We start from the raw sequence: 14,840 nt of genomic DNA, 5'->3' as shown, positions 1-14,840 counted from the left end.
AGATCACAGTTCTTCTGGTCAAATTTTGGGTTAAACCATTGCTAAAATATGCTGGGTTTCTGTAAAAACTGACAGTTTTTAGTATGAAGTTGTAGGTCATACACTGTGCTTGTGGATGAAATATATATATAAAAAAAAAGTACAGCAAGTGCAAGCACCAGGAGACTTTTACATCTTTTCTTTGTCTCTCGAAGGACCTCTCATGTCAGATGATTCACTGTTAACCAAGGAAAAGATGAAAAGACTTTCCCCCTCAGACAGCAAAACCTTTTCTGACTCCTTTCCTGGGTACTGTGTCACTGCAAGTTAAAAAAAAAAAAAAAGAACTGAAATGAAAAAAAAAAACAAGAGCTATCTATACACTGAAGACTAAATGAAATTATTGCATCATACAGGATGAATAAGTGATGATTTTTAAAATTCTCCCATTTAGTCAATCTGCCAAAAATATGCTCAGTCTGCAGGGGATGGACACAGCAACATTAATGTCTGTTGTTATGCCGGCAATCTAGTGTAACCTAATGCAACATCACTGCAACTATGTGAAGCATATAATGGTTTTGGTAAAACTTACTGTATTGTTAAGATGCCCTTATTCATGTGTTTGGTAGCAGTTTAAATGTTATTTCAATCAACTACTGACCGGGGTCTCTTCTAAGAACCATGTTGCTTACCAGCCTCCACGCTCTCACTTCTGTCTGTGCCATTTTGATATTATGGCATTTTCTGTATCTGCTCTTCATTGTTTCTGTGGCACGAAGAAAGAATTTTCCACAAATTTCCATTTTCACTTCTCACAGCTGTATGATATAACAGTAGGCGGCATTAGTTGTTCTAGTATTTGGAACCAGAACCAGTGGCAGTGGCAGTATAACAACATCTGTGCTTCTCTCACCTCATTGTTGTAGAAATACTGTTTAACATTTTGCAGAGGATCTGAAGCTTTTTACCATTTTGCAGCCAAGGATCTATATTCCTTTAACGCATCTTATTTTTTATAGACGGTCACTCATGCAATTCTGTATGTCTCATCAAAACAATCTGACGAATCCTCTTGACATATGAAAAGATGAAAGGATTCCTTCCTAAGACGGAAACTTGTAAAACTTTTCTTTGTGACAGTTTTTGGACAAGTGTGACTGTGCCTCCATCTATGAGAGTCAGAAGCCTGTCGACTATAGTTTTATTTATGCGCTTTCATTTGACTTGCTTAATATTTGCTTGTTTAATCAATGTCCTGTTTGGCAGCATTGTGGTGGAACAGTAGATTTTTGTTATTTACCTGCTTGGAGGATTTTCCTTTTTTCTAGAGTTCTGCTTAACTGCATTTAATAAATGTGCGTTATTGTGAGCTCAATGACAGAATTGTACACAGAAATTACAACAGAGCTATACAGTACTTACTGATTGTCCAGGTTCACCGCTGTAAGCTCTTGTGCTCTTGTGTAAGCTCTTTTACTCAAGACTTAAAAAGTCTTGAGTAAAAAAATGTAAAAAGAGACACAGTGGGTCTAGTGTGTGAGGACTTATTGTCTTATTATTTTCTGCTAAATGTACAGTATGTCTTGGAATATAAAGGTTTCAGCCCTTTGTGACACCAAAGTGAAAAAAAAGCTGATGTCACATTCTGACTGTAGACAAACAGTACCAAGTTTTAAGCGTATGTCTAATCTATTCAGCTGACTTTGTTTCTTTGTTCTCAAATCCCAGACTTTTCCAAGCTGCTAACATTTTTTGGTGGCACAGTGTCTCATTTCGCATATTAATACACTTCTCTGTGGTTTGCTCGCAGAAACAACAGATTGGTGTAAACTAGATGCACAAACTGTTTGTCAGCCCATGTTTTAACTGTCACTTTGTGTGTCAAAGCTAGATCAACTTGTGCCTCACAGAAAGACTGGCTCAGAGATTGAACGCAGCTGTGCGAGTTGTTGCAGGTTCTGTTGTTTGCTCTGCAGGTGTGAGTCTAAAACCATAAAATATACATGTATGTTATTTTTTTCTGTTTATACATAAGGGGATACAGTGCACATTAGATGAATACCACCCAAACCGTAATCTCCTTATTACAAGTTATCTTGAAAACTCCACTGCTGTGTGAAATATAAGTATTTGGGGCAATACACTATATGTTTTAAAAATATGGACACAGAGGGTAAGTTAAATTGCTGACTCTCACATTCAGGATAGTGAGGAAGTGTTCAAATGTTTGCAGGTCTCTAAACCTGTTACACCCTCAAGATTATGTAAAAGAGGTGTTGCAGCTTCTATACACGGGATATAAAGGTGGATAAAATATCTTCACAATGAAGCTACAAGTTTACAATCAAGCATTTATTTTTTCATTCACTGAATATTGTTCTAATTCCGATTTGTAACTCGATTTCGAAAATATGTTCATCCCCATCTAAACAACCTGTTCACAATACTCAAATTTGCACTTTCAGGTGTGATTTCGACAGCAAGTGTACACAAAACTTGGCTGCGGTCCTGCTGTACTGTTTCCACGCAGGATGTTGTTCTGCTCTAAGTGAAAAGCTGAACAGGATGATATAGAAGGACACATAGGGCAGATTTGTGTATGGAGGGACAGAGTGTTCCTCAGTTTCATTTCACTTCAGGCGACACTGGCCAACTTGTGATCACCGACGACAGGGGAGCCGAGAAATAAGGCATGATGTGGTGGCTTCCAGTGGCAGAAGCTTTCATCTTTTGGCCGCACTTTTCATGGCACCTCTCTCTTGCACACACGCACACACGCACGCACGCACACACACACACACACACACACACACACACACACACACACAGAGAGAGAAACTCGCTATACATGCAAGTCCACTAGACACACACTTTGGGTGGAAAAAATAAGAAGAAGAAGAAGAAAAAAAACTAGGACATCAAAAGTCCCGAAGGCTTTGAGCTACGATTTTTTTGCATAATCAGGAAAGAAACTGAAAGAGGGAGAGAAGAAGATAGAGAGAATTAGTGCATAAAGAAAACGAGGAGGAGAACATGGGAAAACACGGATGAGCTCTATCAGAACAGAACCAGGGTAGAAGCACCAGAGTGAGAACACTCCTGATTAAAGTCGATTATTGATAGGGCTTCTTAATTTCCCCCCTCTCTTCTGCGGAGTATTTAAAAACACGCGCACTGCCTACAGTTCAGCTGGTGTCAACAGGGAGGGGGGTCCCTTTGAGATAGAGGGGGAGGATAAGAAAAAGAGAGCGAGCAGGAGGGAGTGCATGCAGACTGAAGTTCTGCCTCCCTCTTCCTCTTCCTCCTCTGCTCTTCCATGAGGAGAGAATTGCCCATCCAGTCTGGAACCGGTGTGGGGAAAAATGCTTTTTCTTCAGGCTATATTGAAGAGAAGACTGCTGCAAAAAGGTAAAAAAAAAAGAAATGTATATTTATTTCATTAATCTTCATTGCTTGACTTTTTGTTCACTCTTCTGCGCATTCTGCAAACTTGAAGATCCCAGACCGCCCGGGGCTACTTTGTCGTCTCACGTCCGTTGCCATCGATCACATTTTGATTGCTCTGACTTGTAGGCTGCTTGATGCAAGTAGCACAATATTCCCCTACTGGGCACATATTTCTCACTTTATATGGGCGTTAGTGGTTCCTTTATCGGCTATTGTAGACAGGAAACATATAGAATTCAGTCATTATTAATATTTTTAAATCCGAGAGAGCGATCTTTTAGCCTTGTGGGTTACTGGTTAGATCATCACATCTAAAAACAACCCTCCACCTCCCACAAACATGAACAAATAAGTGACCCGACTTTAATTGTTGAGCATGCCGATAAATTTACAGTTTGGTATCTCGATCTTCGTGGTAGTAAATGGTTCACTGTGTATTGTTTGCATTTGTATCGATCATAGAAAGATATAAACAAAATTAATTTAAAGTTAGTTATTTATTCATCGTGTCACTTCTCGCTAACAGATGGAGCATTATGATAGCTATAGTTATCAGTTTTGAGATATGATGTGATAATATACTTATTATAGCCTTTTTTATTCATTTATTTATTTTGCTCTCATCGATGTAATGTAGTATTTCTAAGATTCTGTAAGTCGGTGTTGAGTTTCAAGGCACTTTAACTTGATGGGTTTAAGGCTTGGATAATATTTCTTTGATCTTAATTTGTCACCTCATGCAGCGTGGCACTGAAAGTTCGTTTTAAAGTGGCCTCCTGGGATGTTTTTCTCGTGCTGCTTTTTTCAGTTTTTGCACCGATGCAGCAATATTATTACGTCTTTCAGGGGTTTCTATCGTTGGTTCAGTCGTCTGCATGCAACGCTCCTCCAGTCGTTTCTGTCTGTGTTGGTAGGAGAGGGATATGCAGTTTTTTTTCCCCTTCTTTTTTTCTCCCTCTACTGCTGATTTATTTATGAATTTGGAAATCTAGTGCTTTGAAGTGAAGTCTGAAGACGCAGTGGAAAGGGAAGCAAATGGGGACAAAACGCCGCCTATTGGTCTGACAGGGCGCACTGCACCTCACCCTGGGGTTATTATGACAATAATAACAATCTGAATACCCAGCGGAAGTGAAAGACGAAGTTGCTTTACTGCACCGCAGTTTTAAATATAAATCATCATATTCCCTATTTTTTGATCTAAACTAAAACAGAGTTTAGCCTGTGACACTTGTAGCAAACAAATCTGATATTTTACTGCAGCAGTTTCCTCAGTCTAAACTGCCTTCCACACTCACAATATCTACAGTTTAAAGAGTACAATAAATGAAATACTCCAGATTTAACAGATTAGGATTGCATATATTAATATTTTGAAGTTAGATACACTATGACTAAATTAGATGGATGCTCTCCAACAGTTTGGAAAAAATCTGTAATAAAGATCAGTGACGCATGCCATTTTTCAAAGCTAGGCTGTCAGGTTAAGGCTGTGTGCAGGCAGGAGTGGAAGTAGAAGGACCCAAAGTGCAGACACTCAGAGGCGGAAAGTAGCTCAAAACTCAGCTTTTATTGCTGGATGGCAAAAAGTGGCAAAACGTAACAAAAATCCAAATAAACGTACATGACCAGGCAGCCAGAACACACAGCATAAATGAGAGTAGATCACGACACAGACACAAAGAAACACAGGGCTTAAATACACAGAGGGAGCAATCAGGGAATGGGTAACAGGAGGAAAACACAGCTGGGGCAAATCAGGCCTAACAAGACAAGGGGAAGCAAAACCAGACACCTTAACATCAGACATGGACTTTCAAAGTAAAACAGGAACATAACAGACTCACAGGCAGGCACTATAACAAAGGGAACAGAGACGTGGGACCAGGGCAGACACAGACACTGACTGGACGTGGGGATACAGCAGACAGGGGAGACAGCAACTATGGAACACAGACAGAAAACCAGAACACTAAAACTCTAACCAAACCCCACCCAGAGAACCTAAACTAAGAATAATCTTAAAACCCATAAAGCAAAGCTAGAATATAATGAAATAACAAAATCAAAGAACCAAAAACACAAAACACTGGGTCAACGGCCCAGGGACCCTAACATAGGCAGGCATGTAAAATTAAATTCTGTCTGCTAAACCTTACATAAGATATTGTGCCCCATGCAAGATTTAAACTGGACAACTGCTGACTTTAACTGGAATTTCTAGAGTAACATAATGGGCCAATAATCAGTATTTATATATAGTGTATCATAAAATTTTAATTGTTCAGTTGCCTCATTAGTTGGTAAACAACTCCTCCTGTTTTAGAGTCTCCCCCATTAAAGATTTGATTCAGCTACATTCTAATGAAACAGCGTTTCATTACCAGCACTGCCAAAGGCTTTTTCATTGTTTAAAAACTGACATAATATTCTTTTTTTCACAATAGTACAGCAAGAATATGAGCAAAGTACCACTGCATGTTTTTGTTCCTAATTGGCTATAATTTGTTTGTTTGTTTTTATTTATTTACTTATTTTTTTTAACGGAACCATAAAAGAAAACATTAAAAAAATCTTCTTGAAAAAGTATGCTTTGTAACAGATGCTCTAAGGACTCAAGAATCTGCTGTTTACAGGACAATTTAACTTACATATGTTCTTAAATAAAACATCAATAAGTATAATACAACAGTTTAAACACATAAAACCATTAACGTTTATATTTTTTTCCCTGTTTGTAGCTCAGAGATCTGAATTAAAATCAGATTATTATTATTATTATTATTATAGATGTGTTTGGCACAACAGAGCATTCAGAGCTGTCCTGTCTGGCAGGATTAAAAAAAAATCAGATTACCGTCTTCTCTGTGTTGTCGTGGGTTAGCAAGATGTATCTCTGCCAAAACAAGGAACCTATTTCTCTTGCACTTTCTATATTGCTCCAAGTTAAAACTGTTCCTTTGTTCACTCTCAAAAAACCAAGACCCTCTAGTTGTTGATGCAAAATCTGGTGTTTGTCCACAATGTAGCTCAGCGTTGTAGTGCTGCAGGGGCTACAGGTTGTCTGTTATTTCCTTTTTTTTCTTTCCTCCAGAATGTCTCACTGCTGTCTCGTAATTCCAGTAGTCAAGTCAAGTCATCTTTATTTATATAGCACATTTAAAAGACATCAAGTGTCGGCCAAAGTGCTGAACAGAGGGATAATATAATAAAAGAATTAAAATAGAAAGAAAACATTTTAAAAAAGAATTGTAAGACATGTAAGAGTATATAGCATATAATGTACATGCAAATATGCACATACATATACAAAACTGTACACATTCACACACAAGCACACATATGTGAACATAACGTATATACACAACATCGTCCAATAAGATAAGAGACCAAATAGACAGAATAAAAAAGATATCAAAGATATCAGTACCTTCAGGTTTGCCTGTGAAGTCACATCACACCCATTACACAATGATCTTCGGGGACTAACTAACTAAGGACAACTGTAGCTTTGAAAATTGATTATCATTTCTTCAGATAGCTCATGGTTATTTTGCTGATAAGTTGCCTGTTGGCTGGGAACTTCTAGCGTGCCTGACATTTCTCCAAGTTTGAACAGGATATCTGCAAATTCCAAAGGGAAATATATCACACTTATAAAGCCATTCTGCTCTTTATATATGAGAGAAATGGGAAACAGTGTTTAAAGAACTCTTAAATTTTTAAATAATGAAAGAAAAAATGTTCAAGAATATGTCCACTTCATTTTTTGAATCTATAAAAGTGCCATATTCTCCAATAATTCCCTACTATTCTCAAGTAGTCTGTTTTGCAAATAAAGAATAATAATTTTTTATATCCTTAGTCAAAACAATTACAGGAATTATACTTTTTTTTATAATATGTAGAAAGAACAGAAATAAAATGAGTATATTAGGCCATTTCTTGTTTTTGCCTTTTTGTCCCTTTAGTGTCATCACAGTGGATCATCTGTTTCAATCTTTTTGATTTATGATCTGGAAATTTAAATGAGGTTTTATATAGTCTTTTTCTTATATTTGCCCAGCCTGACTTAAGCCTCCACATTTATCAGGCCTGTGCAAAAGCCCGGTCATGTAAAATTTTGTCATGTGAACTGTTTTAGTTAAAAGTTTTATTGATTTTATTTGTTTTTTCACAGGAAAAAACAGTTTTTATTATTTTAATGTCATTTTGCTGTGACAGTCTGTTTCATTAAAAAGAAAGGTAACTACAGATAATACAAAGTTAAACTTCATCATATAGTGAAATATATTGAGATATACTGAGAGGAGTAGCCTCTTCCAGGATGATTTAGCATCACCTGATCTCAACTCAAACGATCAGCTTTTGGAGATTTTTAATCTATTTCAAGCTTGAAATAGACCAAATGACCAAATCTTTTCAAGAACACTGTTGAACATGTCCTGGTGGTTTGTGGTGGCTGACACTTGTTTTCCCCTTTAATACATCAATACACATGACAATGACATTATATATATATATATATATATATATATATATATATATATATATATATATATATATATATATATATATATATATATATAGATAGATAGATAGATAGATAGATAGATAGATAGATAGATATAGATATATATAGATATATAATAGCTGCAATGATGTATTTTTTTAAGTTAAAGTCATTGAAGGGTTTTTTGTTTGTACATGAGGTGTATATGATATGAAGTTTTTCATCCCTCAGTGATAAACATTTTTTCATTGCTCTGATATAATATGAGTAATACAATATGTTGTGCCAAGTCCAAGAATGCATTAAGGCAATGAAATGACAATAGAAATATGATGATTAGACATCGTTAGGAGGTGAACTTTAATTACAGTTAAAAGAATTGTCTGATTGACGACCGTACTGAGTTGCTAGCTTGCTGAATCTAAATGAAAGTTGATGAAAGTTGATAGATGAGTCATGTGTCTCCAAATTATGCTGCACGTTTTGCATCCTTTTAAAAATCCTTGTGACGGCTCTGAATGTTCTCTGTCACTACCATCATATTGTTCAGTGACTGGTCTGGGAAGTATCTTCTCACCATTTGCATCTCTTTTAAAATAATTGCACCCCCTGTGCTCTAACATATTACCTCATTCTGTCACTGACTGCTAATGCTATCATCATTTATTTTGTCAGCAGTTATGCTTCTGTATATTTCATCCTGCTGACTCCTACGTGTTGATATTTACCATGTAGACTTAGCGCAGTCAAAAAAATTTAGGGTAAAGTTTGGGATTTAGTTTGATTACCACTTAAACAGTCAACAAAAAATGATTATCGATAAAGTTGAATATACCAACCTGATTTGAGAAACACATAGAAACACAGATGCTGGTTTTTCCTTTTTCAAAGAATACAGAAGTTCAAATTCTCAAGGCTGTATATTATATTTACATGATTAAATTATAACTTCCCAAAAGATGTTCCAAACCTTGAAAGCCTAAATCTGTTTCTCGATCTCTCACCTTGTATTCTAATTCTTTCCACATCTAATTTCTCATTAGCATGTTTTCTCTCCTTTCTCCTGCCTCGCCCCTCCTTCCTGTCTATCCCCTTTCCTTTCCCCCTCTCTCCCTCCGTTGCGCCTCTCAGCAATGCAGATGTGCTTTCTTTGATTTTGTCACCGGAGATTAATTAGCACTTTATTAGGAGTCCTATTTATACCTCCAGCAGGGAGAGAAAAGCATGAGAGAGTGAGAGATGAGGAGAAGAAGAGAGAAGGAGAAATGGGAGTGAAGCAACAGAGGCAGAGATGAGTCGGGAAAAGACGAATTTGGTGAAATAGCAGAAAAGATGGAAATGGAGAAAGAAGCTGGCAGTAAGTGAAACAGAGAAGGAGCGAAGAGGAAAGATGAGAAAACGTGCAGCAAAAAATGGAGACGGTGAGAAAAAGGCAAGTGCAGAAATGGAAACAGTCGAAGACGCCACAAAAAGAGACTGTGTAACAATAAAAAGAGAAATGAGACATAAAACACCCCAGAAAGGTACAAGGAAGACACAATAAAAGACAGCAAGAACGAGTCCTTCGAACTAAATAGGTCATTAGTCACACATAGGGCTCAGGATGTAAACCCCACCTCCGCTGTCTCACTGAAATGAGTCACTTCTTACAGTAGAAAAATGTTGCCACAAATATAATCCAGACAGTATGGCTTCCTACAAGACAAGTTGTGTGGCCACAACCTGTGGTTGGTAGATTTATGTGGGTATTAGAACAAGATATCAATTTTCTGTTGAGTCTAGGACAGAGCAAAAAGGGTATAAGGTGAGAAAAGAGAGTGAGATTAAGGAATGATTGTAGAAGAATGTGGGAGACACAGAAGGGAATGAAATGGAAATGAGACGGGAAAATGACAATTGATAATTCATCATGTAAGTATCCAAAGAGCAAAGTTAGAAAGGGACAGACATAGATGTGGGAGACAGGGAGATGGGTGGAAAAAAAGGTTATGATGTCGAGGAAGAAGGGCGTTGGTGCAATGAGAAAAGATTAAGAGAATGGTACAGAGACCGTGGAGAGATGCAGAACAAGGTGATAAGTAGAGAGTGAAAGGGAACAATGAGTGATGTTTAGTGCAAAATGATATTCCACTATAGCAAGAACAGAAAAAATATATAAAAGATGTATTTGTGAGACTGCAAAATGAGCACATTCTTGTCACAATTAGGCTTCTCTGACACTCAAACTTATCTCTGCAGCAAATGCTTATAAACTAAAAGGCATTAAGTAAAACTGATAAACAAGTGAAACTTTTAATAGGCTTTTGTTATAAATAAAATTTAGGAACATGTGTCCAATGTATACTATCCAAGCAGCAGATAACCTCTGATTTTCATATTACTTTTTTACTTGTTTTTCCAAAACGAGCTGAAAGTCTTTCACATATGCGGACTTGACGACGGTGTCATACAGGCTTAGGGTTACATCATACCACATCACATGTCATTAGGACAGACAGAGAAATTGTTAAAATTGTCTTGTTATTCTAAAAATTGAATATGCTCAGTAATGTCATACTCAGAAACTGTTGAAAGTCTGTTGAAAAGCAGCTGAAATGACAGAACCCTCCACTGAGCACTCACCTGCTGTTCAGCACACTCACAGTGGCACCATGCTGGTCGTGGGAGCTGGAGATCCCATCCAGGTGTAACTGGAAGATTGAATCTAAGATAAATAGTCAGTGACATCCATCCACATCCATGCATTTTTTTTTTTGTCATATGATTTGATTTTTATTTATTTGAATAAAAATTTCAGGTCAAATATTTACACTGAATGTGATTTAATGCAATCTCAGGTACATGCCTGATCAGTGCCTTGAAGATGGATATCTATCTGTTTTCTTCTAAACTCATTAAGTTTTTATATTGAAAACAAAACTGCACTGCAGGTCAAAACCTGTGATCTCTTTATTTTTCTCTTCTGTATTCCATTAAAGGTGGTGGATATTTACAGAAATAAAGTAATCAGGTGAAATTAACTAAATGGTAGTTTTGTGAGCAAAATATTAAAAGGTTTATTAATTGAAACCCAAAGAAACATTGTCTGATTACTAAAGTCAATCTTTTAAACCCCAGCATAAGTTAGAATATGTGCGAAAGACACTGACTGTGGACATCTTAATTTCACACTGGTTACAATTAGGACTGAAATAAACTGTTAGATTAGCCTGTTTTCATTTTAGCCATGCACACAATACACGTCTAACGGTTACTGAACTCTCACTCTTTTTCCCCGCACCAAAATATGTTTTATTGATGATTAGTAGAGTTGACTAAGGGATCCTATGGCTTCCCCACTTCAAAATGCCACCCATCTGTCAGGAACAAGCTGTGTAAGGACTGTCGGTTCCCAAATCTTGGCAGACTTGATGAGAAGTAGTTTCAGGTTGCACTTCAGGGACAAACAAACAAAGCTGTATCTATTTCTGATGTATACATAATTCCACAATTTTGTTGTACGTGTACAATGACAATACAGGGTTATTCTATTCTATTCTATTCTATTCTATTCTTTAATATCAGTAGTTTTGCCTGTTTTGTGCATGATACCAGGACACAAGTGCTAAGAAAAAAGAAAGTAAAGCATGATACATGGCAGACATTAAGGTAATAAAACTGAGGCCAGAAAAGAGAGATGGGAGAAACAAAAAAGGAAATAAAGGCGATAAATAAAGAAAAGAAAAACAGAAATAAGGGTCCAAGACAATAGAATAGAGGGTAAAATAGAAGAGAATGGGTGATGCCAAAAAAGGGTCTAAATACCCAAGGGAGGGGTGGGGGGTTGTTAGTCTGGAGAACATGAGCAAGATAAAAGAGCAAGAAAGAGGGAAGGAAAACAAAATAAGACAGAAATGAAAGGTACCAATGGCAGGCAGGTTGTGTTGCATGTTAGGGTAAAGAATGAAGCACTGACAAGTGCCAGTGTTGTTTGGTGGTATAAGGCAGATAAGGGCCTGGGCTGACGTTTTCAAGAAGCACTTTCAGAAACCTTTTCAAAACCGTTGTTTGGCCTTTCTCAGCTCCCTGAGTTGGCTGCCAGTGACAACAATAACACCACAGAATAATAAAAAAAATTGTACAGCCTACAAACAAAGCAAAAACGAGGAAGAGACAGCAAGAGGGAGACAAAGAGAAACAAAGACAGAGGTTTCACACTTTTGATACTATGGCCTCATTATTTCAAGGCGTGGTTGCAAGAGACCATGGGCAGAAATATTTCAAAAGAACGTAGAAAAAGAGGGAATGAATGACAGGGGCATTTTTATTACTGCTCATGAGTAAGACAGTTGATGTTTTGAACATATTTAGAGATGTCGCTCATGCTAACATCAACGGTTAACACCAAGTTTACCTTGGAGACCTTGGAGGATGAAAAAAAAAAAAACTTCATAGGTAGATTTGTAGAGTAAGCTCATATACATATACATTTTATGTAATTAGTGTTGCCTTTATATATATTAGATTACATATTATGTTTTTTTTTCATCTGTCATTTTTTTGCAATAAGACAGTGATTTTCATAGAAGTTGAATGGGAACATGTTTTGGTTGTTTAAACAAATAAAAAAAGCTTTCATCTGCTATTTGGGCTCGCCCTTGTAGAGTCCTTTACGTAATACAGGACTATATGACTATTATATGACTAATGTGACTATTTCTTCCATGCAAGTCAACAAGCAACATTTCTATTTTTTTCCATAGTCACTATATATGTTTTCCAATGATGCATTCCTGTCATTTTTCCACAATGATTGGAAGGCATAAAACACAAATGCTGAAAGATCTTGGGAGTTGAGTATCTGTATCGAGTTATTTTGAGCAGTTTAGAATAGTAATATATGAATACTATACAAATATAATACTGAGATAATAAATATGCCATCTAGCATTAGTGGAAAAATAGACTTAAAGAAACTTCTGATTAATTTAAAACACAACTTTCTTCAAGTTATTATTGCTCTCTGCATAAAATATCCACCTAGAAAAAACATTGCTACTTCTGGGTTTAACCTAAATTGGAAACATGAGCACTGCAAAAGGAGAGAGAGGAAAAGGGGCACAATAAAAAAGGATGAGCAGAGGGAGGAATGAAGAGTGAATTATGAGAGGACTGACAGGTAGGGAAGCTGGCACGCTAGAAAGCTGTGATTCCATAGAGGAAGAGCAGAAAACAGATTTGGGGTTAATTTGCATTTCAGACTCGCCTGACTCCTAGGTTGCGATGCCAGAAATCTGCTGATTTGCACTCTCCTCCTCTCTTCTATCTCTCTGTCTCATTTTTATCTCTATCTCAATTTTCACTATTTTCTTGATTTACTGTCACTTACTGTCACTTATGTCACAAGCTGTAATAGCTGATTCTTTTGATTAATTTGAGCCTGTGAGTGTAATGAAATTTGTTGAAAATCCAGTTGCCTAATTTAAAGTGATTACCACTTAGTGCGCTATTCAGTACCTGAAGGAAAAATATCTTTATTAATGGACTGCTAAAGTGAACTCACTGTACTGAATCACTATTGGCCCCTTCAGCTCGTTTATAGTTCAGACTATAATACAACTTGTTTTCCCACCTCTCTCTCACTGCTGGAGGACAACAATGCATATGTGTGGTGAATGCAGATGCAGTTTTAAGGGTTTCCCATTCTTCATTCAAATAGTCCAATTAGGGGATAGCATATATATTTAGAAATATATTAGAGCTGCAGCTATTGATCAATTACATTGATTAATTGAGTAATCGGATTAAAGAAAATACTTTTGTCTTGTTAATGAGCAATGATAAATATTCACCAGAGAAAAAAAAACACAGGTCTTTCAAAATGAACTGCTCATTGGTTTCTTAATTTAAAACTGCAGTGTTTTTAAGTTTAACCCTTTAACCCCTGGAATTATTTTGTTGTTTTAGCTGTAGAAGTGTCAAAAAATATGCTGCGAGTATGCACTTTTGCCCCTTTTTTCAGGACTACTACTTCTTTCAACATCTGGTACTTGTTTTGCCTTTCTGTATACTATGAGTGTGTAATTGGGGATTATTAACAGAAAAATACAACAAACAAAATTGAAATTTAACAGGTTTTTAATAAATAAGGCATTCAAAATCTACATTAAAAAAAAGCTTTAGAATTACAATTTTAAGTTTGAACTATAAAACACTTAACAACAATGAGTTAAGTGACAAATTCTGTCCCTATAATTCGCTTTGGGGGTCTCTTTTTCTAAGTAAGACCAGGCGTTTTCGGCCCCTAATGGTACACCAGAAAGCAGTTCCTTTCAAGTTGTAGGCAGAGGCCTACATTGCACTACTGGCACTTTCAAGGAGTGCTTCTCTTGCAGACAATGTACTACTTCCTCCCATGCTTGCTCTCTGCCTATTTCTCACATCTCCTGGAAAGTGTCCTTGACTTATGGACTCAGGCCTAGCACAAAATGAACACCTAGGAGGTGTGTGAGCTCCTGCTGGAAGACCTGGTGAGTCTTGTGTTTCTGCTGCCTGCTGATAACCAATTCTTTGTGAATATAAAGCTACTGGTTACTGGAATGTCCAGAAGACACTGGGCATTTGTATTTGTGCAAAAAGCGTTTTAGGACGTTGTCGTCAAATAAATTTAAGAAGATTTCACCTGATTATTGTGCAGCAATGAGTGGAGATTGAACATTGGAAGTTCTTTTTGGTCTGAATCTTGGAGGTTGAGGGACAGCATCAACCGGGTCTGCCTCTGGCTGTTTCATAGAAAATCCGTAAAACTAACCCCAAACTAAACCCTCTGATTGTATGTACGTCCCATATTGAAATTGCATTTTTAAAGAAAACAATTTCTTAAACACAAAAAATATATAAATAATATCTAGTACAGTCA

The 14,840-nt window shown here is 36.8% G+C and overlaps 1 protein-coding gene across 7 annotated transcripts in view; it reads left to right on the top strand.

Annotated features, from left to right (window-relative positions):
- The window catches only part of LOC146387443 (glutamate receptor-interacting protein 2-like), a 261,545-nt gene that overhangs the window by 166,728 nt on the left and 79,977 nt on the right, over window positions 1-14,840 (top strand). The window contains exon 1 of one of the 7 annotated variants that reach the window (XM_084929057.1): window positions 2,892-3,390. The exons of 5 other annotated variants lie outside the window; for them this stretch is intronic. In XM_084929057.1, the coding sequence (XP_084785183.1) occupies window positions 3,345-3,390 (46 nt within the window). In that variant the 5' untranslated portion in view covers window positions 2,892-3,344. Of the gene's footprint in view, window positions 1-2,891; window positions 3,391-14,840 lie in introns of those variants that run through there. One more of the 7 variants, XM_084929056.1, reaches the window with a different exon arrangement.

The sequence above is a fragment of the Perissodus microlepis genome, chromosome 5, assembly GCF_051167445.1.
Source record: "Perissodus microlepis isolate ML-2025 ecotype Zambia chromosome 5, ASM5116744v1, whole genome shotgun sequence".
Taxonomy (NCBI): Eukaryota; Metazoa; Chordata; class Actinopteri; order Cichliformes; family Cichlidae; genus Perissodus; species Perissodus microlepis.
The sequence above is the reverse complement of the archived record's forward strand: the minus strand, read 5'-3'. Positions and strand labels throughout refer to the sequence as shown.